The 20,548-nt window shown below is 45.3% G+C and overlaps 2 protein-coding genes across 6 annotated transcripts in view; both read right to left on the bottom strand.

The window, feature by feature from the left end:
- The window catches only part of RNF168 (ring finger protein 168), a 30,595-nt gene extending 25,019 nt beyond the window's left edge, over positions 1-5,576 (bottom strand). Inside the window, exons 1-2 of one of the 4 annotated variants that reach the window (XM_048862833.2) lie at positions 5,285-5,576; positions 3,117-3,201 (exon numbers count right to left, since the gene is read on the bottom strand). The gene's annotated coding sequence lies outside the window, so the exon portion shown is untranslated. The remainder of the gene's footprint in view (positions 1-3,116; positions 3,202-5,284) is intronic. The other 3 variants (XM_048862834.2, XM_048862832.2, XM_048862835.2) reach the window with 3 other exon arrangements.
- Positions 5,577-6,404: 828 nt separating this feature from the next.
- Positions 6,405-20,548, bottom strand: part of SMCO1 (single-pass membrane protein with coiled-coil domains 1) — a 29,366-nt gene continuing 15,222 nt past the window's right edge. Inside the window, exons 1-3 of one of the 2 annotated variants that reach the window (XM_048862843.2) lie at positions 14,706-14,968; positions 8,830-8,979; positions 6,405-7,297 (exon numbers count right to left, since the gene is read on the bottom strand). In XM_048862843.2, the coding sequence (XP_048718800.1) occupies positions 6,874-7,297; positions 8,830-8,979; positions 14,706-14,761 (630 nt within the window). In that variant the 5' untranslated portion in view covers positions 14,762-14,968 and the 3' untranslated portion in view covers positions 6,405-6,873. Of the gene's footprint in view, positions 7,298-8,829; positions 8,980-14,705; positions 14,969-20,548 lie in introns of those variants that run through there. The other variant, XM_048862842.2, reaches the window with a different exon arrangement.

Below are 20,548 nucleotides of genomic sequence, written 5' to 3'. Positions count from 1 at the left end.
ATTCATGGAGAACAGGTGCATGAATGGCTATTAGCCAGGATGTGTAGGGATGCAAACCACGCTCTGAAGTGTCCCTAGCCTCTGTTTGCCACGAGCTGGGAATGAGCGACAGGGGATGGATCACTTGATGATTACCTGATCTGTTCATTTCCTCTGAAGCACCTGGCATTGGCCACCGTTGGAAGACAGGATCCTGGGCTATATGGACCATTGGTCTGACCCAGTATGGCCGTTCTTTTGTTTTTAAATGCAGAAGATAATCTGTCTGATCTGCTGGGCCCCTTCTCATTCTATGATATAGAAGGAGAATATATAAGAACCTGAAGCATCCCTACACTACCGTTAGAATAGCATTGAAAAGCGCCTAGAACAGTGGTTCTCAAACTTTTGTACTGGTGACCCCTTTCACACAGCAAGCCTCTCAGTGTGACTCCCTTTATAAATTAAAAACTTTTTTACATTGAACATTATTATAAATGCTGGACGCAAAGCAGGGTTTGGGAGTGGAGGTTGACACCTTGCGACCCCCCGAGGGGTCACAATCCCCAGTTTGAGAACCCCTGGCCTAGAAAGTCCATAGATCTTTCTGCAGGACTCTCAGCTATTTCACTTTTGTACACACTGACAGAAGCAATGTATCGTGAGCCTCAAAGCTTCACATCATATTAAATATGAATTATTATAGTTGGCTTAAGCCTCTTCAAGCTGGTGAAAGAAGCTTGTACCAGTGAGCAAGGACACGGTCTCCTTTCATTTGATTCTCCCTTTGTTAAAGGAAACAGACTCTGGATATTTTTTGTAATAAACAGGGCCGCATCCAAGTTACCTGGCTCCATCATCAATTTCTCCTCCTATCTGTAATAACCTGCAAGACCCCAAATCTTTGACTAACTGCTTGGGTCAAAAGAAGTAATAGAATGCTCAAAAATGATGAGAAGAAAGGAAAAATAAGGTAGGAAGGTTGTGCAAAACCTTCCCTGATGTGATGCCAGTGCGCTTGGCACTGCACAAAGAGTGCAGCCCTGGCTCCATAGATTATAATCTAAATCAGACAAATAACATAGCTCTGACTCAATATATAGTCTCAAAGTGGCACAGATTAAAAATCCAAAAGTAGAATAATCAATAGAAGGCTTCAAAGAAAACATTTTAAGGAAGAATCAGAAAACAACAGAAAGTAGCTTGGCACATAAGGAGAGAGGAAGAATTTTCTGAATAAACGGAAGCTTAAGAGAGAGGGAATATAAGGAAAGTAAATTTGCTGTGCTGGGACTTGAAGAGGATAAACTTGATGCAGATTGTGAGGAAAGGACAGTGAACAGGGAAGTGACACAGTCAGAGCAATGAGAGAAGTGCAATTTTCACAGCAGCATTTTATACAGACTGGAGGTGAACAAGGTGAAGTCTGATGACTTATGATGAGATTACTGGTTCTGTGGATGAAGGGAAAGCAGTGGATGTATTGTTTCTTGACTTTAGCAAAGCTTTTGACACGGTCTCCCACAGTATTCTTGTCAGCAAGTTAAGGAAGTATGGGCTGGATGAATGCACTATAAGGTGGGTAGAAAGCTGGCTAGATTGTCGGGGTCAACGGGTAGTGATCAATGGCTCCATGTCTAGTTGGCAGCCGGTGTCAAGTGGAGTGCCCCAGGGGTCGGTCCTGGGGCCGGTTTTGTTCAATATCTTCATAAATGATCTGGTGATGGTTTGCACTCTCAGCAAATTTGCGGATGATACTAAACTGGGAGGAGTGGTAGATACGCTGGAGGGCAGGGATAGGATACAGAGGGACCTAGACAGATTGGAGGATTGGGCCAAAAGAAATCTGATGAGGTTCAATAAGGATAAGTGCAGGGTCCTGCACTTAGGACGGCAGAACCCAATGCACAGCTACAGACTAGGGACTGAATGGCTAGGCAGCAGTTCTGAGGAAAAGGACCTAGGGGTGACAGTGGACGAGAAGCTGGATATGAGTCAGCAGTGTGCCCTTGTTGCCAAGAAGGCCAATGGCATTTTGGGATGTATATGTAGGGACATAGCGAGCAGATCGAGGGACGTGATCGTCCCCCTCTATTTGACATTGGTGAGGCCTCATCTGGAGTACTGTGTCCAGTTTTGGGCCCCACACTACAAGAAGGATGTGGATAAATTGGAGAGAGTCCAGTGAAGGGCAACAAAAATGATTAGGGGTCTGGAACACGTGACTTATGAGGAGAGGCTGAGGGAACTGGGATTGTTTAGTCTGCAGAAGAGAAGAATGAGGGGGGATTTGATAGCTGCTTTCAACTACCTGAGAGGTGGTTCCAGAGAGGATGGTTCTAGACTATTCTCAGTGGTAGAAGGGAACAGGACAAGGAGTAATGGTCTCAAGTTGCAGTGGGGGAGGTTTAGGTTGGATATTAGGAAAAACTTTTTCACTAGGAGGGTGGTGAAACACTGGAATGCGTTACCTAGGGAGGTGGTAGAATCTCCTTCCTTAGAAGTTTTTAAGGTCAGGCTTGACAAAGCCCTGGCTGGGATGATTTAATTGGGGATTGGTCCTGCTTTGAGCAGGGGGTTGGACTAGATGACCTCCCGAGGTCCCTTCCAACCCTGATATTCTATGATTCTATGATGAGGAGACTGTAGCAGATGATGCAAGGGATAACCTACACACGGACAAGGGCTCTAATAGTAGGTGTTAAAGGATTTTAGAGCTGTTCTAAAGGAGCTTAGCTTTAAGGATACAGTTCCAAAAATTCTGGGTACTGTTCATTTTTTTAACAGGATAAATTACTTTTATTTGACCTTTTAAGTGCAACCTGTATTTTATGTTCACTCTTCAATAGTTGCGCAGATTTGTTGGTAACTATTCAACTGATTCATTTACAGAAAACAGGCTTTAAGAGTAGTGTATGCACATGTTGCCATTACAGTGACTGAACTATTCAGTGCCAGGATACCTGAATAAATGGGCTCTCTTTTTATGAATATTTAAATGGACAAAGCAGGAGAAAAGCATTAGACTTAAAAGATGTTCTATTTTTGCATTTATAAGGACTTTTCCATAAAAAGCACAGCTGTGTATCCAGTATGATGTTCAGATTTACAGGTGTAACGCACAGAGGGGCACTTACACCACAGCAGTGAAGGCTGCATTGGCATCTCACCAGCAGCTTGGGGTTTGCTCGCCACTTGCATTTTTCAGATGCACGTGCTTGCCTGTATTTTTGCACACATAAATAAGAACAGGGTTTCAGCGGTTACCCCTCACCCCCAACTGATCCTCTTGGCCCCCCTCCAGTGCAGGGCCTCCTTCCCCCAACCTACCCCTCACCTTCCAATGCAGTAGGGTTGCCAACTTTCTAATTGCACAAATTTGAACACCCTTGCCCCACCTCTTCTGAGGCCCCACCCCCAACTCACTCCATCCCCCCACTCCTTCGCTCATTTTCACCGAGCTGGGGGTTGGGGCGTAGGAGGGGACTAGGGCTGTGGCTGGGGGTGCAGGCTCCAGGGTGGGGCCAGAAATGAGGGGTTCAGGGTACGGGAGGGGGCTTAGAGCTAGGGCAAGGTGTTGGAGCATGGGAGAGGGTGTGGGCTCCAGGAGGGAGCTCAGGGCTGGGGCAAAGGTGCGGCAGGGAGTACAGCCTCCAGGAGGGAATTTGGGTGCGAGAGGGGGCTCTGGGCTGAGGTGCGGGAGGGGATGTGGGGTGCAGGTTTCAGGAGGGATTCTGGGTGCGGGAGGGGGCTCAGTCTCTGGGAGGGAGTTAGGATGCAGATTCCAGGATGGGGCAAGGGATTCGCGTGTAGGGTGCAGACTCAGAGAGAGTTTGGGTGCAGGACGGGGGTGAGGGTTGAGGTGCAGGAGGGGTGTGGGGCATGGGCTCCAGGAGGGAGCTTGGGTGCAGGGGAGGGCTCAGAACTGGGGCAGGGGGTTGGGATGCAGTAGAGGGTTCAGGGTGCAGGCTCCAGACAGGCAGCACTTATCTTAGGAGGCTCCCTGGAAGCATCGACGTGTCCCTCGGCTCCTAGGCAGAGGGGCAGCGAGGGAACTCTGCGCAGTGTGTACTGCCTCCCCATGCAGGCACCACCCCCGTAGCTCCCACTGGCTATGGTTCCCAGCCAATGGGAGCTGCAGAGCCAGCACTCAGGCCATGGCTGTCCCTCCACCTAGGAACCAGATGGACATGTCACCACTTCCAGGAGATGCGCAGAGCCAGGTAAGGAGCCTGCCAACCATGGCCGTTGCTACCAATTATGGTGCCCTAAGCACCACGAGCATCTGCTCTTCCCCCCTTCCCCCCCCAGCAGAGGATGTGAGCTGTGCTCGAGGCCTGCGGGGCCAGGGAGGCAGGAGTTTTGGGGGGCTCCACAGGCACAAAGTGGCCCGGGGTATTAGCATGGGGCCTGACGCCAGCAGTAGGAAGTGGAACAACCCAGCCCCAGCCATCTCTGCTTCCCGCACCCCGGCCCCAGCCGTGTCGCTTGCATGGGTGAGGGTGGGGGCTGGGGAAAGGACTGCCCCTGCGTTCACCAGTAGCAGGAGTGGAACGACCTGGCCCCAGCCTGCTCTGCTTCCCCCGCCCCAGCCGTGTCACTTGGGGAGGGAGAAGGACTACCCCCTGCACTCACCGGCAGCGGGAAGCGGAGCAACGCAGCTAGGAGCTGGTAGAGTGGAGCAGGCTGGAGCCGGGTTGCTCCACTTCCTGCCGATAAGTGCAGTCAGTCAGGGAAGAGGCAGGGGTGGGAAAGAGGTGGAATGGAGAGCAGGCCGGTGACAGAGCATGGGGGAAGACTAAGAGTTGTCCTGGGACCACACCACCCTAGGGACAGCCCTGCCCCTTGTAGTGAGTGTAGCCCACAAAGGGGCCAGCCAGGGTATAGGGCTGGCCATCAGAGCTGCTGCCATGTATGCAGCATGCAACTGCCTACGGCACCATGAAATGTGGGGCAATTTGGTGCCCCACACAGCTGTGTATTCTGCATATGCCGAGGGATGGCCCTGTTGCCAGCCCTGCACCAACTGGACTTTTAACGGCCCAGTCAGCAGTGCTGACCAGAACCTCCCGGGTTTTCCAATACGACTGGGCTTTCCAGCCAAGAAACAGACACCTGACAACCCTAGCGGTGGTCCAAGGGCCTAGAGCCCTCTTCCCCCTCAGGGTCCCTGCCTATGCCCCCAGTGCAGGGGCCCAGGGATCTCTCCCCACCAGTTCAGTGGCCTGCTACCCCCAGGAATCAACATAAGCTGGGCCTAAAGCCTCCACTAACCACCACCCCCGAGCTACAGCCTGACACTCACCGCCCGCCTCAGCTCGAAGCCGCACGAGTGCAACGGATTCTTAACCCTCTCTCTCCCTCGGCGACAACCAGCTGATGTCATCGCGGCAGGCGCGCGCGGCCCGCACTTCTGGATCCCACGGCTTCCGCCTTCCCCAGGGTCCCGCCCCCGTCCTCTGGCGCGCCGTAGGGCGGGAGCCGCGGCTTGGCTTCTAAAGGCCCCGCCGGGAGCGAGGAAGGAAGGAGAGGCCAGGGCTACTGAGGGGAAAGGCCGGGCCCCAGTCCCGCCCCCAGCTTGCCTGGCTTCGGACGCCCAACCCCGTTACAGGGCTTGGCCTGGCTGGCTCCGCCCTCGCTCAGGCGGCGGGCGGAGGCATCTTATTTCAGGCAGGGCGGGCCCCAGGAAAAGGAACGCGGAGAAACGACGCGGGGCGGCCAGGCAAAAATGTGATGAAGTTGCAAAAAGGGGTAATATCAGTCTCGGGTCTATTAACAGGAGTATCATATATGAAACACAGGAGGTAATTGTCCTATTCTAGTCAGCACTAGTGAGGCCTCAGCTGGAGTAGTGTGTCCAATTCTGGGTGTCACACTTCAGAAAAGATAGGGATAAACTGTCGAGAGTCCAGAGGTGAGCTGTTGTTGCAAAAAATAAGTTGTTTAGAAAACCTGACCTATGAGGAAAGGTTAAAAAAAACTGCACAAGTGTAGTCTTGAAAAAAGACTGAAGGGGACCTGGTAAATCTTTAAATACATTAAGTGCAGTTGTAAAGAGGATGGTGATCAATTGTTCTGTATCTTCACTGAAGGAAGGACAAGAACTAATAGGCTTAATCTGCAGTCAGGGAGATTTTAAATTAGATATTAGGAAAAACTTTCTGGCTATAACGGTAGTTCAGTTCTGGAATAAATAGGCTTTTAAGGGAGATTGTGGAATCCCCATCATTGGAAGTTAAGTACAGGTTGGACAGACACTTGTCAGGGATGGTCTTAAGTATGCTTGGTCCTGCCTCAGGATGGTGGACTGGACTTGATGACTTCAGGAGATCCCTTGCAGTCCTATATTCCTAGGATTCTGTGAAAATACTGATTTTCCACAGACCAGTAACACACATTAAACAATAAACCAAGGAGTTTTATTACAAGAAATTAGTGTCTCTGTTGCATACTACAGTTTACAGCTTTCATAGACATGCAATGAGAATACAAAGTACAGTAAAGCAGATTTTATGCTGGAAAATGTTGGCATTTGAACTCTTCAGCATTATGCAAGTGTCAAAATCTTTAGCTAAGAGACAGAAGAATCTTTGTGTCCTTCCCAGCAGCCTCTGGCTACACATTTACATGTACATACTGAGCTTGTACATGATGGTGATGAAAATCTTTTTGACTGGTGTATTGATTCTGGGAATCTGCTTGGCTTTTCAGACTCATGATACAGATTAGCATGTCATGGTTGAGAGTGTTTGTATGTATGGATCTGTGTGTTGATATACACATGCACGGAAGTAGTTGGGATATGTAATTGCATGTTTATGTAGGAACCTCTTTAGGTTGTAAGCTTGTTTGTCCTAAGTGGGTAAGGGAGTTTTAAGAAATCTGCCACATAGGTTATTTTTGGACAAGGGTTACTTTCTTTTTTGGATCCCTCTGTGCTCTGCCATTCTCTACCACCTGCACAGCACACAGCAGGCTCTCTTGGAGGATCTGGTTCTTCACCACCTTGGTTATCATTGTGCTGATATCACTGGTGTACTTTTGCCTCTGGTTAGCTGGGTAATACTGTGCTTCAGAGCAATGTATGATGAAAAAGGTGCATAGAGCTAGGACATCTCCTTCTTGCAGCCCCAGCATCTCCAGCACTGCTTCCCACACCAGTCTAATTTTCTGGTTCTTGCCTTTGTGCCTCATGACAGAGGCTAAGGTGGGGAGGCCTCCCGCCAGATCTGGCAGCTTCACTCTGACACGGGAATGTAAGCAGCAGAGCATTTCACTGACATAGCTATAGAAAAGATTTATCTCCACTGAAGTGAACCTGCCATGGAGATGGAGACAGAAACCACTTCTCAGACAAAAATACTTCCCATATACTTCAGTTCATTCCCATTTAGGTAATAAGTGGAGAATTCATGTGATCTGTAACCCCAGTAATCCTTGGTAATGCAACCATCACATCACAGTAACCCTTCTACTTAAAAGGCAAACACACAGTTATCATTTTCAACAAGGAGTCCGGTGGCACCTTAAAGACTAACAGATATATTTGAGCATAAGCTTTCGTGGGTAAAAACCCCACTTCTTCAGATGCATGGAGTGAAAATTACAGATGCAGATATAAATATACTGACACATGAAGAGAAGGGAGTTACCTCACAAGTGGAGAACCAGTGCTGACAGGGCCAATTCCATCAGGGTGGATGTCGTCCACTCCCAATAATAGATGAGGAGGTGTCAATTCCAGGAGAGGCAAAGCTGCTTTTGTAATGAGCCAGCCACTCCCAGTCCCTATTCAAGCCCAAATTAATGGTGTTAAATTTGCAAATGAATTTTAGTTCTGCTATTTCTCTTTGAAGTCTGTTTCTGAAGTTTTTTTGTTCAAGTATAGCTACTTTCAAATCTGTTATAGAATGTCCAGGAAGATTGAAGTGTTCTCCTACTGGCTTTTGTATGTTACCATTCCTGATGTCCAATTTGCGTCCATTTATTCTTTTATGTAGGAACTGTCCGGTTTGGCCAATGTATCTACACCATCAGAGGACCCAACCACATCAGCCACGCCATCAAGGGCTCATTCATCTGCACGTCTACTAATGTTATATATGCCATCATGTGCCAGCAATGCCCCTCTGCCATGTATTTAGACCCCAGTTCTGCAGAGGATTAAGCATGTGTGTAATTTTACTCATAAGTAGTCCCACTGAGTTCAGTGAGACTACTTATGTGCCCATAGTTACACATCTGTAAGTTTTCATAGGATCAGGTCAGAGTTATCTAAAAGTAGCCTGTTTTTCAAAGCACTATGCACCTGAGCTGCCATTGCTTTCCATGGGAACTGTGAGTAGCTCAGGACCTTTTAAAAAAAGCCTGTTATTTAGATGTCTAAATATGGATATGGGAGCCTAACTTCAGGCACCAAAATGTGAAAGATTTGGCCTTATTTGCTAGCAGAACAAAACCAGGGCATTAATAAGATTCTGATTGTTACTGCTTATAGTGGGACACAATTATCTGAAAGATTTTGAAAGAGCATATGGTGTCTCTGGTATTCTTAGAAATGGTGTAGGTTTTTAAGATATAATAATATTTAGTGCATATTTAGAAGTTTTTGCACTTGGAATGGAATTTGCCTTGCATTTGCTGAGATCAACAAACTATATTCTCTTGTGGTAAAAGACAATTCAAAGCCACATCCCTGGATATAGAAAGAGTTTTATTCTTTTCACTCAATGTAGCATAAGCCTATTCATCTTCACCTGCACATATACAATTTACACGTTTCTCAATTCTCTAATCTCCCAGCTGATGCATGGAGGGGAAACTGAGCTGTTTTTTAATTCTGTGGCTCACCTGTCCTCCAGCAAGGATATCCACATCTCATCCTCGTCCACCTGCTTCTCCAGGGTTTTATCCTGAAACTGCAGCTTCTGTGTCAGTTTATCTATGGCAGAGTTCAGCTCTTTGAACTGAGTCTCCACAATCTGCAGCCTGTTTTCCACCCTAAGGAATATAAGAACTGGAGTCATTATTAGAATCAGTATATCTAAACTTCTACACTGAAAGAGGGCTCCATTTCTGCTGCATTATGACTAACTTCAGATCCAGTTTAAGATTCCTCCATTTTACTTGGAAGTCATTCTGACTCCTTTTGAAGGTGTTTGCCAGTTGAGCGTCAGTTGCTTGATGTAGTCTGGGTCCTTTAGAAGTAGTCATAACATAACCTTGACTGTCTTTGAAGACTATCTGAATTAATGTATCAGACACCCTCATTCTTATCATAAGAGATTAAATGTCTACTAATAGTGACCTATCAAGCTCAGTCTAATCTCATTGAGGGTTTCATTTTAGGACCCAAATTGATCCTATATAACATTTAAATCAGCCCTGTATAAAATCTACCATGAAAATACAATAATACCTAATACTTAAATAATACTGTAATACTTAAAACCAGCCTTTTCCTTGCCTCCTTCAGTACCATGGCTGGTGACTTCCTAGTCCCTACTAACTCTCCCTACATAGGTGCTAGAACTAGGGGCGCTACTACACCCCCTGGCTTAAAGTGGTTTCCATCATATACATGGCTTATAGGGTGGTTCTATGGCTCTCAGCACTCCTGTCCTTCTACTGCAAGGTTTTCCTTTTATAGGAACATATTTCCCCAGCATGCTTTTCTAGAGGTGGCTCTTTAAATATGGCAGAACCAAATAGCTGCAGCACAAAAAAGGCTATTTCCAGCTAGTAAGTACTTGTTATGTTTTCCTTCTGATTTCTAAGAAAGTGGTTGTTAGGGGGTTTATTCCTTCACCCACTTACTTCCCTGGTGAACAGAGAGCAACAATACCCAAAGTCCAAAGGTGCAAACAATTCGATGTTTATTGGGGTGAACTTCCAGCAAGCATGATTCCAGTTTCCTTCCTTAGTATCCTCCTTCCCAGCTCTGACACCACAGAGCCTTACACCTGTGTCCCTGTTCCCATTCCTACCCTTAGCCAAACATGATTCCAACTTCCTTACTCCCATTCCCTGTTCCCATTTCCCCTTTAGCAAAACATGATTCCAATTTTCTTACCTCCATTCCCTGTTCCCACCCCACCCCACCCCACCCCACCCACTCACTTCCTCATTGACTACAGATTATATAGTAAAACTTGAGTTCTGCTTAGCTATACCTTAACCAATCATTTTCCTGAAATTTAACTAACCAATCCTAACATATTGTAACATGATTATGTAACCAATTATATCCCACCACCTTAATTAGTTTACACCCAGCAAAATTAATTATACAGCAGACAGGAGCAATCACAGAACCAGACAGAGATTATACAGACAAACAATAGCAAAGTGGAAACTATAATGACAAGACAATACAGAAGTGAGGGTTTCACATCCCAGCTATTGATAAGTGAGTTCTTGCCAGACAGGATGCTATCAAACTAAGTTTCCTTTTACATTTTCTAGGCACTTCCCTTTCTCTGGAGGTGATAGGAATACAATTCTGTCCTGATAGTGCCTAACAGCCCAATAGCACCTTATTTCAATGTGACTAGTTTGGAATGTGAGGATGTGACCGTTCGCTTCCCAGCTTATGGCTGCCTCTGCTGCTTAGCCAAAGGCCTTAGCCTAAGAACAGGGCCTCAGACTGTCACAGTAAGAGAAGGCCCTTACACCAGCAGATAGTGATTTTGATTCCTTCTTTTATACCTCTAGAACTAGCCAAGCGACAAGAATACACCTAAATTCTTAAAGTACAGGCCTTTGCAGACAGGCCTGAATATCTATATCCTAACAGTGGTCTATTTTCATATTTCCTATGAATAATATAACTAAAAGAGGTATCTTGATTTTAAAGTTTCTCCATGTGACCTCTATCAGAAAGTTTATTTTATGAGGTGCTATTGTGTTGAACTTATGTCAAAACACGAGGAGGCAGGGAACATGCTTTATATTCCTTCACTGCTGTTCTGTAGATGTAAAGGCGTGGAATATGCTGGTTACCGTCCATTTTGATAGTGTTCCTCAGGAATAATTTAGGGTAACAGCTTAACTAAGTTCCTAAGATCCCAGTTAGATTGTTCTCCCGAGGTGCAACTTTCGGGTATTTCTAGGATCGTGAAGCTGTTGAAACACTTTAGACTGAAAGGTTTTTTGCCTAGATTTCATAAAAATAACAAGGGATCCCACAACTGGCCAAGTATTGATTAATTAGAAGTTCAGTTAGCCTTGATTTATTTTTTTTATTGGAATGAACTTCAGGCTATCTTGAAAAACTGTCTATGGCACCTAACAGCTATTGAATTGCAAGTCTCTGTTCCACAGCAGTCTGGTCCATGGGTATTCTTACTACTGTTTTATTCATTTTGCGATAGTGCTGAGGAGCCCAAGTCATGGACCAGGACCCTATTATGCAAGGCACTGACTGTATAAACACAGAATGAAAAGACTGGTCCTGCTCCAAAGACTTTGAGATCTGTTGCATTTGGTGAGCTCCCTAGACTAAGAGTATAATTCTTTGCCTTACAAATATTACATTTCCTGGTCTATTTTTTCACCTTTATCTGATGTTTTTGTAATGTCAAAATATCCAGTAGTTTTCAGGTCATAGCATAATCTCTGTCTCTTTTCACTTTAGGTGGTAGGAACAGTTGATACTCAAACCTATTAACAGCTGATTTCCACCCCCTTTTTTTCTGTAATATACAATGAGAATTTTTTTGGCAACTAACTTCAAATAAAATTTTGTGTTAACCATGCTTACATCTCATTTTACTCATAAAAGTGTAAACATTTTCATATAAATGTTTGCCAAAAGGGAATTTTAGGCTAGTAACAGAGATTTGTTTAATCACAAAGGAAATTTGTTTAATGAGAAAATGAAATTCATGTTGGGCAGAAATAGAATTAGTTTACAAAGGTCAGAGTAACTCATTTCAGTAGAATGGGTCTTTGTCCCCTTCTAGTGGCTGGTTATCACACTTATTCCTTAATGTAATAGTCAGCACACCAGCTCCAGCAGTACAGTAGTACTTCATTAGCAGTGAAGGAGTAAGAGTTCAAACCCTTAGATATCAATTAGAGAATAGGAACAATACTATGATTTAAGTGACTAATCACATAGCTCACAGACTAGATACTCAAAGGAATAGCTGTCAGCAAACACTTTGTGTCATGGAGTCACCGGGTCAGTGGTCTGGAACTACTCCATATGAAGCCAGTCAGGACTCTAGGGGAGCATGCCTCCTCTCTCTGAGCACAATGTCTCCAGAGCAAGAAGCTTACACAGCTTCTTCCTGGGTCTGACCTCGGAGCATTCATTATCTGTTTCCACACCGTGTGCTTGCCACAGCAAGTCTGCCCAGGCAGGGCTCCTGGGGAAGCCAGAGGGCCCTGCATCCAAACTCCGCAGTCAGACGTGACTCTCAGCCAACCAGTAAAACAGGTTTATTAGTCGACAGGAACACAGCATAGGACAGAACTTGTTAGCACAGAAATCAGTGACTTTCACCCAAGTCCATCTTGGGGGGAAGAGAGCCCAGAGCCAGGGCTCTGGTCCTCCCCCTGAGCCCCAAGCCAGCCTAGACTGACTCGCTTCCAGCTGTCTGGCCCCTGCCCTGCTTGTTGCTCCTCCTCTGGCCTTTGTCTCGCTTCCTGGGCCAAGAGTCACCTGGTCGCATCCCCCTCCTGGGTCTCAGGTTATGAAGGGGCGGTTATAGCATCAGTGCAGGCAGCTGGAACAGCCTCCGCAAAAGTCACATCCCCTTATTCCTACCACCTAGACATTGGTGCAATACATAGGGAAACTGAGGTACGCACAGCATTCATGCAAAACAGTAAGACTCACATAGGCTCACATACAACATAACAAGGGAAAATCCCCACTTTGTCACATCTCTCCCCCCTTCGAGACTGAACTGAGTGGGGTCACTTTCCCCAGTGATCGGGGGAAGTTCAGGCCCCCCTCTCCGGGACAAAGCATCAGCTATAACATTTGCACTCCCCTTAACATGGACCACCTCCATCTCATAATCCTGAAAGGACAGACTCCACCTCAGGAGCTTGGCATTGGCATCTCTCATCTGGTGATGAGATCCCTGGTGGGTCTCTTCCCTGAGAACTTTGTGCCTGTTTTTTTAAGTAAAATGGGACTAGTTAGATTTCCTAATCTCACTGGGGTTTTATGAGAATTTATTAATAATTGTGAGGCACTCAGATTATAGAGTGATGAGTCTCTTTACTTTTTGAAAGTGGTAACCAATGAGGTTGCTACTAAATTAATACCACCTTGTGTCAATCTTATTCTGTACAAGCTCAAAACAAATCCTGATCCTTTACAAGAAAGCTTTTAAAACCTTCCTGCTGCTCTTCCTGTAAATATACAGCACTGCACTTAGAATACATCCAGTAAAAACAGAGCTCACGTTCTTATGAAGGTTATTGAACACTGTATGGAAAAAAGAGGCTTTTAAAAAATACATTATTTAATGCTGATGGCTTTTCTTTCCGAGTTTAGATCCTTTCCAGAAAATCAGACACCATCATTTTTATTAGTTTTAGAGCTAAGCTATAGATGTTCATATTCCAGGTGTGTGTGTTCATGGACTTGTGTCCTGACACGTAGACTGTCAGATCTTTGGGGAAAAGATTATCTTCTTTGTTAATTGTCTCTATCATGTCTAGTACAGTGGGGCATTGATCTTTGGGGTTCCTTTCCTAGGTACTTCCATAATACAAATAATCTGCATACAAATATGAAGATGTTGAGATATTAGAAATGTTCATTGAAATACTGCATCCCAGCAGCAATAATATATTTGTTTTACAGCAGCCACTTTTACTACAATGATATTTATTTAAGCAGACACCAGCTTTACACATACTCAAGCTTCCCTTGTTATATAACATTTGCAGAATAATGTCAGACCTGGGATTTCCGCATATAAACTATTTTTTTTTAAAAGGGACTATTTTTTAACCATCTCCAGTAACTATAGGAGCATTTTCAAATCTTTTTCTTTCCTTCTCCTCTAATTTTAATATGAACGGTTAACTATTTAAATTAGAAAAATAGTCTGCAAATTAAAGAAAGTGGTTATATGTGACCAGGCAATTGATGAGATACACAATATGAAGTAGAGTTTCCTCTGTGAGGTGCCTTCCTTCCTTTCTTGTCTTTTGAATCCACTGGGTTCTGAGCTATTTGCCTCTAACCCATCCTGGGCCTGAGCTCTCCTAAAAACACTTGTTCAGAAATGGACCTTATCAGAACATTAGCATATGGTTCAATATGGAAATATTAGAATTTCCTGCTGGTCCATAACCAAATTGCAACATTTAAAAAAAGAGATCATTTATGATTGGGGATCAAGAGGTTGCATTCAGGCTGATGGCAAAGCACTTGTGCACCCTGGTCACAGGGTTAAATACTTGCGAACTATATGCAAAAGCTTATTCACAAAACAGGCGGTTGGTTGTTTTCAGAGATAAAGGAGAAACAAGGAGACTCCTTGTGATCTGAGGCCCATCAGCTGCTAAGTTCATGTTTATACCCCCTCTATTTCCCATAAAGAATTAAGAAACAAGTACAGGCTCATCTAATATACAGACCTGTCACTCCGGTAGTTGTTAGTTTCGTCCCTTGCCCATCTTGCTATAGCCCCTTCCCAGCACAATGGAGCCTTGCCTTGTTCCTCCTTGTAGTACTAACACACACAGCCCTTTGTGACCTGTTTAATGTCTTGTTCAGGGAGTGCAGAGATATGGCCTCTTTGGTCATCCTCATGGGGAACAAGAAGAGAAGAAATGCAATTTTAATAGGCTTGAATCTTCTCTCTTGTGGGCAGTCAGCAACAGCATGGACAGGAGATCTGACTTCTGCTAAAGGTCACTTTCCACTGAAGGCTTTTTATAGCCAGTACATCCAAATATAGTTCAGAAACACACAAACATGTTACTTAATGAATTATGAATTTGGTGCAGCTCCTCCAACACAAACACCCCACTTGTCTTTCTTTGTATATGAATTACTCTTATTTAAAGGTGATCTGAAAAGGGGGTTGTGCCCTGTTCAGCTTTTTCCTGATATATTATTATTTGTATTACTGTAGCATTTATGGACGAGGGCTCCATTGTGCTAGCTGGTGGACAAACAGAACAAAAATACCTGGCTTTTATATAGAGACAAGGTGGGTGAGGTAATGTCTTTTATTGGACCAGCTTCTGACATCACACGAATCAAAGGTTTTTGCTACAAACGTTAGTTGATTGCCAGCTAACTTGTTAGCTATCATGTTTGTCCATGCTACTCTGGACACTACAAACATTTGTGTGCTAGCAGACTAGCATCACTATATCTGAAAAAAGAGAGAGAAATGGGGCTTTTTATAATTTTTGATTAATCTCTGGCTCTCCTTTTCATCCTCAGACTGGAGGCTGGGCCCTACCATGCCTGTCCCTCCAATGAACTGTGGTAGTGCAGAGAGATAGAAGGAGCCAGCATGGGGCTGGGTGAGTAAAGAGCTAAAAATGAACATAAATTGCTAGCCCTAACATTGTGCACCATTTCTTTCTCTTTTTCCTTCTCTCCTACCTGTCTTTCATTGCAATGTCATTGCCTTTCAATTTTTCTCCCTTTTAATTATTTGGTTACCTCTTGTCTCTCCTCATACCACTTTCTTACCCCCCACCTTATTTCTTGTTCCCCCTATTCCCATAGCTTCCTGCATTGCCGTGAGGGACTTTAACTCTATTTTTTTGAACTGTTGAGTGAGACACTTCCTAATTGTTAAAAAGTTAATTCCAGAAGCGTGTCGACTGTCCTTTTGCTCAGGATATGAGGATCACAAAGATGAGAGCAGCACAAAGATTCACACTGCCATAGAGATGATACCCTTATACCTTGAAATGCACATCTGATAGAAGGCATTACTTTATTGTCACCATGGAAATGTAAGAGTGTTAAATATTCAAAAGCAAAGGATAAAAAAATAAGATAAAGCATATACAATTGTAAGGAATCTTTTAATCTTTACTGATGCATAAGACGTTGTGACGGGTTCAGTCACAGAGACCCCCTTGCGACTGTCACCTGACGTGCTTAAACTAACTCTGAGCCCATTTTCCCTGCCTGGTTGGGACTCCAGGACCCTGTCTTGTTGAGCCAGACATGCTACTCTACTGCAACACAGACCCAGGGTCTGAACCACGCCCTGAAAGCTGCAGACTTTAACCAAAACTGCTCAGCAGGTTTCCTGTCTCCAGCACCCAGACACCCAGCTCCCAATGGGATCCAAAATCCAAATAAATATGTTTTACTTTGTATAAAGCTTATACAGGCTAAACTCATAAATCGTCCCCCCTCTATAATACTTATAGAGAGATATGCACAGCTGTTTGTTCCCCCAGCTTACTCTGGGTTAATTAATAAACAAAAGTGATTTTATTAAGCATAAAAAGTAGGATTTAAGTGGTTTCAAGTAATAACAGACAAAACAAAGTAAGTTACCAAGCAAAATAAAGCACAACACGCAAGTCTAAGCCTACTACATTAAGAAACTGAATACAAGTAAATCTCATCCTCAGAAATGTTCCAATAAGCTTCTTTCACAGACAAGACTCCTTCCTAATCTGGGCCCAATCTTTTCCCCTGGTACAGTTCTTGTTAGTTTCACCTCAGGTGGTAACAAAGGGGATTTCTCATGACTGCAGCCCCCTTTGTTCTGTCCCACCCCCTTTTATGGCTTTGGCACAAGACAGAAATCTTTTGTGTCTCTGGGTCCCCACCCCTCCTTCTAAATGCAAAAGCACCAGGTTTAAAATGAATTCCAGTACCAGTTGACATGATCACATGTCCTGTGAGACCCCAAGCCTCCATTCTTTCTGGCCTGACTCACAGGAACACAGGAAGGCTTACAAGTAAATAGAGCCATTTATAGGTGATTGATTCTGAAGCACCCTTAATGGCTTCCACTTAACATGTTTACAACAGTAATACAAGTTTATATCTTATTCTCCTAACTTCAGACATAGGGCATGGCTACACTTGCAGATGTAGAGCACTGTGAGTTAAACCAGCCCTCGGAGAGCATACTAGGGAAAGCGCTGCAGTATGTCCATGCTGTCAGATTCAAGCGCACTGGCGCGGCAATGTTAGCAGCTGTTGCAATGCCACAGAGAGCAGTGCATTGTGGTAGCTATCCCAGCATGCAACTGGCTGCAACGTACATTTCAAATGGGGTGGGGAGTAGGGTAGAGTGGAGTGTGTTGTGTGTATGTGGGGGGAAGAGAGAGTTGGTTTTCGAGGGGCTGAGACCATGTCAGCATGCTGTCTTGTAAGTGCAGACCCCCCGCTCCCTCGCCTCTCTCTCACACACACTCACAGCAGCAACATTCCACACTAATGGTTGCTTTGTCCCGGAGCAGATAAGCAGCCGGCCGTCAGAAACGAAGCTTTGAAAGGGCATATCGGCATTCCTACAGCTGAGTTCAAAACAATGACAAGAGTGGCCATCTGATTTAAGGGGTGTTTTATGGGATGTTTTATTTATGGGATGTTTCCAGAGGCCGATCGCAGTGCAGTAATGCAACACCTCGTTCACACTGACGCTGGGGCATTTCAGCCAAGGCACAGCAAGTGTTATGCTTCTCATGGAGGTGGATTACCAAGAGCGCTCCAGCTGCAGAGTCCAGGCGCTCTAAGTGCCTTGCCAGTGTGGACGGGTCGTGAGTTAGGGCGCCTGGGACTGCTTTAATGCGCTCTAACTTGCAAGTGTAGCCAAGCCCATAGAAATGATACATTCATACAAATAGGATGAACACACTAAATAGATTATAAGATTTGTAATGATATCTTACAAGAGACCTTTTGCATAAAGCATATTCCAGTTACATTATATTCACACTCATTAGCATATTTTCATAAAGCATGTGGAGTGCAACGTCACACCCTCCTCCTGAACTTACTGCCAAAGACTTGGACACTGTCCACAGTGGAAGCAGTATACCTAAAATTCCTCTTTTCTGGACAGGGCATCTGATACCCAGTTCTCCTTTCGTTTAATATGCATAACCTTATACTCTTCATCTCAAATTCCTGCAGGACCAGACTCCAGCATAGCAGTTTGGAGTTTGTGCCATTAGTCCAGTTAAGCCATACCAAAGGTGAATGGTCAGTTAGAATCCTGAACCTCCTATTAAAGAGTTAAGGCCTTAGATGTTTGACGGCCCACACAATGGCATAGCACTCCTTCTCTATGATCGAGTAATTCTGTTCAGCAGGGGACAGCTTTTTGCTTAGGAAGGCAATGGGATGCTTCTTGCTGTCTTCCTCTGTCCTGCATCAACACAGCACCCAACCCTGTGTCTAATGCATCAGTACACAATTCAAAAGGCTTATCAAAGTCAGGGCTGACCAGCACAGACTCTGCAGACACGAGTGCTTTTATTTTGTCAAAGCCTTTCTGGCACACCTCTGACCAAATTACCTTATTAGGTTGATGCTTTTTACATAAATCTATGATTGGGGATACTATGTCACTGAACCCCTCCACAAACCTCCTATAATAGTTTGCCAAGCCTATGAAGGATTGGACTTGCCTTTTAGTTTGGGGGTACTGGCCATTTTACGATGGCTTCTACCTTAAGAGGGTCGGGGGATATTTTGGCCCCCTCCCTGTGCCCTAGATAAGGGACTTTGGCTGCCCCTATCTTGCACTTAAAGGGTTTCACAGTTGGCCCAGCTTCTTTGAGCTTTGATAGCACAATTTCCAGGTACTCCTTGTGATCCCCCCAGGTGTTGCTGAATATAGCAATGTCATCTATATATGCCATAGCATAATTCTGCAAACCATTAAACACTCTGTTGACCAGTCTCTGGAAGGTTGCACCAGCATTTACCAGACCAAAAGGTAACACTGTAAATGCATAGAGTGATAAAAGCTGATTTTTGTTGTGCCTCTGTCACGGAGCTGCTCCCCATGAACCCAGTCAGGACTCTGGGGTAGTCGCCTTTCTGTGAGCAGCCTGTCTTCAGGACACACAGCTCACACAGCTTCCACCTTCCTGGGTCTGACCTCGGAGCATTCAGCATCCTCTGCCCCTCCGTGCGCTTCCCCCCAGCGAGTCCGCTCAGGCGGGGCTCCTAGGGAAGCCAGAGGGTCCTGCACCCCAACTTCGCAGTCAGGCGTGACTCTCAGCCAGCCAGTAAAACAGAAGGTTTATTAGACGACAGGAACATGGTCTAAAACAGAGCTTGCAGGTGCAGAGAACAGGACCCCTCAGCTGGGTCCATTTTGGGGGGCAGTGAGCCAGACAACCACGTCTGCACTTCACTCCATGTCCCAGCCAGCCCCAAACTGAAAACCCCCTCCAGCCCCTCCTCCTCTGGGCTTTGTTCCTTTCCCGGGCCAGGTGGTCACCTGATTCCTTTGTTCTCCAACCCTTTAGCTCTCACCTTGCAGGGGGGGAAGGGCCCAGGCCATCAGTGGCCAGGAAACAGGGTGTTGGCCATTCTCTGTGTCCAGACTCCTGCACACACCTGCCCTCTAGGGCTCTGCAATGATCATACACCCTTACTGCACCCCCTAGATACTTAAGAACTGCCTAGGGGAAACTGAGGCACCCCCACACTATTCAGAGGAAACATTAAGAACAGTCCCACTTCGTCACAGCCTCCCCCTCCAAAGGGATCTGCCAGTAACTTTTGGTTAGATCAAAGATACTGAGGTACTTGGCTTGGCTCAGCATATCCAGCATGTCATCAATTCTTGGCATGGGGTATGTATCTGTGACAGCATGGAGTTTCCTATAGTCTACACAAAATCTTACAGTTCCATCCCTTTTGGGGACCAAGACCACAGAGGAAGCCCATGCACTGTCAGATTCCTTAATCACCCTGAGCTCCAACATGCTTTGTATCTCAGCACGAATTTGCTCCTTCACCTTGCCGGTGGCCCTGTAAAGCCTGGAAGGCGGTGGGCTGAGCCCCTTTCATGAGGAGTCTATGGGACAAGTGTGTCCTCCCTGGTTTGTTGGAAAATACCTCACTGTACCTTTGCAGCGTTGATAACACTTCCCCCTTTTTGACTGGTGTCAGATCACTACAAATTTCCATACTTTCCAAAGTTGACCCATCTTGGCATTCAGCCATCAAATCAGTAAGTGGGTGTGCCTCAGTTTCCTCTTTGACACAACAGACCATATTTACCCCGGTCACTCTACTGTGATAGGCCTTGAGTCGGTTCACATGTACCAGTTGGGGCACAGTATCATCAAGGGGCTTTTGAACTTTGTAAGTGTCCTCATTCACCACTTCCACCACTTCAAACGGCCCCTCCCAGGAGTTTTACATTTTGAACTTTTTTGCAGGGCTGAGTACCATGACCAAATCTCCTATGTCAAAAGTGCGTATACAAGTATTTTTTTTTATCATACCACACCTTTTGCTTAGCCTGACTGCAAAGGAGATTGTTTTGGACGATTTCCATCATGTCCTTCAACTCCCTCCTGAACCTCTGAACATACTCAGTCATGCGTTCTTTCCTCACCGTGGTGCATCCTTCCCAGGTATCCC

This window comes from Caretta caretta, chromosome 9 (genome assembly GCF_965140235.1).
Source record: "Caretta caretta isolate rCarCar2 chromosome 9, rCarCar1.hap1, whole genome shotgun sequence".
Lineage (NCBI taxonomy): Eukaryota > Metazoa > Chordata > Testudines > Cheloniidae > Caretta > Caretta caretta.
Note: the sequence above shows the minus strand (reverse complement) of the source record. Positions and strands in the feature narration are given on the sequence as shown.